This window comes from Uranotaenia lowii, chromosome 2 (assembly GCF_029784155.1).
Source record: "Uranotaenia lowii strain MFRU-FL chromosome 2, ASM2978415v1, whole genome shotgun sequence".
NCBI lineage: Eukaryota > Metazoa > Arthropoda > Insecta > Diptera > Culicidae > Uranotaenia > Uranotaenia lowii.
This window is the reverse complement of record NC_073692.1, coordinates 209,802,552-209,805,938: the sequence shown is the minus strand read 5'-3', so window position 1 is coordinate 209,805,938 and position 3,387 is coordinate 209,802,552. Positions and strand designations below refer to the sequence as shown.

General features: G+C 44.1%; 1 protein-coding gene across 1 annotated transcript in view; it reads left to right on the top strand.

Moving 5' to 3' along the window:
* Positions 1-1,009: 1,009 nt before the first annotated feature.
* Positions 1,010-3,387, top strand: part of LOC129742284 (uncharacterized) — a 5,309-nt gene continuing 2,931 nt past the window's right edge. The window contains exons 1-2 of the mRNA XM_055734166.1: positions 1,010-1,251; positions 1,368-3,380. Coding sequence (XP_055590141.1) covers positions 1,010-1,251; positions 1,368-3,380 — 2,255 coding nt within the window. The remainder of the gene's footprint in view (positions 1,252-1,367; positions 3,381-3,387) is intronic.

The following is a 3,387-nucleotide window of genomic DNA, read 5'->3' as shown; positions in this document are numbered from 1 at the left end:
TTTTGAATCTGCATCTCGTTGATTTCTAGAAAAAATAATAGTTCAGTCCTGTTGCCGACAACGAGATTTGATCGTAGCAGGCATTGAAAGATTTGAAAAAAATTTTCACTTGTACGTCAGGGAGAAGAAAATTCACACGTGTTTTTGCTCGTTAAAATAAACCAAGGAGTTCTTTTGTAAAATACTGCTTTTCCAATCACGGTCCGAAATTTAAACTTACCCCAGCGGAAACCTCCGGAAGCGACAGATTGCTCGGCCAGTAGAGTCCGAGGTTTAATATTTGGTCCTTCCCACCGGCAGGTAAAACCCGTTAGATTGCTCGGCCATTAGAGTCCGAGGTTTAATATTTGGTCCTTCCCACCGGCAGGTAAAACCCGTTAGATTGCTCGGCCAGTAGAGTCCGAGGTTTAATATTTGGTCCTTCCCACCGGCAGGTAAAACCCGTTAGATTGCTCGGCCAGTAGAGTCCGAGGTTTAATATTTGGTCCTTCCCACCGGCAGGTAAAACCCGTTAGATTGCTCGGCCAGTAGAGTCCGAGGTTTAATATTTGGTCCTTCCCACCGGCAGGTAAAACCCGTTAGATTGCTCGGCCAGTAGAGTCCGAGGTTTAATATTTGGTCCTTCCCACCGGCAGGTAAAACCCGTTAGATTGCTCGGCCAGTAGAGTCCGAGGATTAATATTTGGTCCTTCCCACCGGCAGGTAAAACCCGTTAGATTGCTCGGCCAGTAGAGTCCGAGGTTTAATATTTGGTCCTTCCCACCGGCAGGTAAAACCCGTTAGATTGCTCGGCCAGTAGAGTCCGAGGTTTAATATTTGGTCCTTCCCACCGGCAGGTAAAACCCGTTAGATTGCTCGGCCAGTAGAGTCCGAGGTTTAATATTTGGTCCTTCGAAACTCAACACCAGTTTATATGGAACCTAACCTGCGCCGAACAGAAAGATCAACGGCAGGTAAAGTCCCGAAGAAGTTCGACGATTTCGTTTATAAACTTCCACAAGCAAGCACAATGTATCGTACTCCGATGAAAGAAGTTCCTGCGTTATCACATGATGCTGCCATTCCTGGGCCGTATGAAGTGGGTGCAGCACATGCAAGAGTGCACTCCGAGTCGGGTGATAATGCTAGAAGCAAAACCGGAAATATGAGCTGTAGGAGTAAACGATCGATAAGTAGCAGAAAGTCAGTCGTTAGTGAAACTGTTAGTCAGATTAGAGCACTAGAATTGGAAAACCAATTAGAAAAGGAAGAGTTAGAAGCATCTCTAAGAGTAGATCAGATTAGAGCTCAACAAAAACTAGAGGAGCTAAAGATACAGAAAGATTTAGAGATGCAACTAGAAAGAAAAAGTCTGAGTTTCAACATAGGCGCATTGAAAGGGAGATTCAGATTAACGAACTGAAATCTGTTTCGAGAAGTTCCATTCATAGTAGCCCTGATCGTCGTGTCCGGAGTTGGGTTGAAGACATTCCTGACGGTCATGAACAACCTAACCCACCACCTCGTTTTGATCCCCCCGTTGACCGCGGCTCTGGACAAACCGAAGTTGTTACGCAAGCACTGAAAGCGTTGCAGTATCGTGCTGTGAGAGATTTGCCTCAGTTCAACGGAAACTTGATGGAATGGCCCATTTTCGAGAACGAATTCAACATATCCACCGTTGAATTTGCTTTATCTAGTCAAGACAACCTGAGAAGGCTGAATAAAGCGCTTCACGGCAAGGCCAGACAATGCGTTGAGGCTCTCCTTACCTCCGCTGAAAATGTGAACCAGATTATGAAACTGTTAAAAACGAATTTTGGACGTACAGAATGGATTGTGTCGAATAGGCTGGACATGCTTAGAAACCTGGAAACAGTTAGAGAGGGAAATATTGAATCATTTAGGACATTTTTCAACGCCGTTACTGGTACTGCTGTGGCTCTGAAAAATGTTAACGCTGAAATGTATTTGATGAATCCCGAATTAATTGCTCATCTAGCAGACAAGCTGCCAACATTTAGCAAGCAGATGTGGATTCGTCACAAGGCCAGTTTGACGAGAGAAAATAGGATGATAACTTTCGACATTTTTTCTGGTTGGTTGGAGGATGAGTTGGACAACCAACTAGCCAGTGTCAATCCTACCTTCCATAGTCGCCGTCAGGCACCCGTCCAAAGAGTAAGACCGCCTGTGTTCCAGGTCAGCAACACTGCAACTGATAGCCGATCTCAATGTCCTCTATGCTCATCTGAAGAACACCCTGGTTTGAAGCAATGTGAGAAGTTTTTGAAAATGTCTATTGAGCAGCGTAGATCGACGGTAAGAGGATGTAAAGCGTGCTATCTATGCCTTGAAGTGGATCATTCGCGACGGAATTGTAAATCGAGCAAGACCTGCTCGATATGCAAGAAAAACCATCATCAGCTCGTTCATCCTGGTAACGATTCGAAGCAACCTGTCCTAACTGTAGGTGGAACATGCAATACGATTGTGGGTTGTAACACAATACTTCGAGTAGGAAAGGTGCGCATCCGTAGTAAAACTAAAACTGAAGAAGTTTTTGCACTTTTCGACGAAGGATCATCGCTGACCATGTTAGATTCTTTGATCGCTAAGGAAATGGATTTGCAGGGTACAGTTTCTCCAATTTCGTACCGTTGGACCAACGGAATCACGCATACAGACGACACATCGATGATCATTTCTCTGCAAATATCTGGACCTTCTGATCAGGCAGTCTGGCACAAGATGAATAACGTTAGGACGATCAAGAACATGAAGCTTTCGCAAATGAATTTCGACTTAGCTCAGATTCGTCAGTTGTATCCTCTGTTAGACGAAGAAAAGCTGAAAGTAATCGAAAATGCAACTCCTCGTATGCTGATCGGTTCAAATAATGCTGGTTTAATTGTTCCTCTGAAAACCATCCAGTATTCGATTCGAGGGTTACAGCTCACTCGATGTCATTTGGGTTGGACAGTCCATGGAGAAATTCAACCTGTTGCAGAATGCATTGAGATTCCTCATGTTTTACTATGTTCGATTGAAGACATGGAGTTGACTGATTTAATAAAAACTATGTACGCTGTTGATAATTTTGGGATGACAACTCAGTCACCTAAAATGGCTGAAGAGGATACGAGAGCAGTAGATATTATGAACCGTACCATCAAGTGCATCGACGATCGTTATGAGGTAGGTCAGCTGTACAAGTTCAATCACTTCACGTTTCCTGACAGCAAACCACAGGCGTTGCGTCGTTTGAAAGTGATGGAAAAAAAGATGGATGCAGATCCCGAATTTGCAGATCAATATTGCAACAAAATCGAAGACTATCTACAAAAAGGCTACGCGCGTAAACTGACCGGTCCTGAATTGCTCGAAACACCTAACACCTGGTATTTG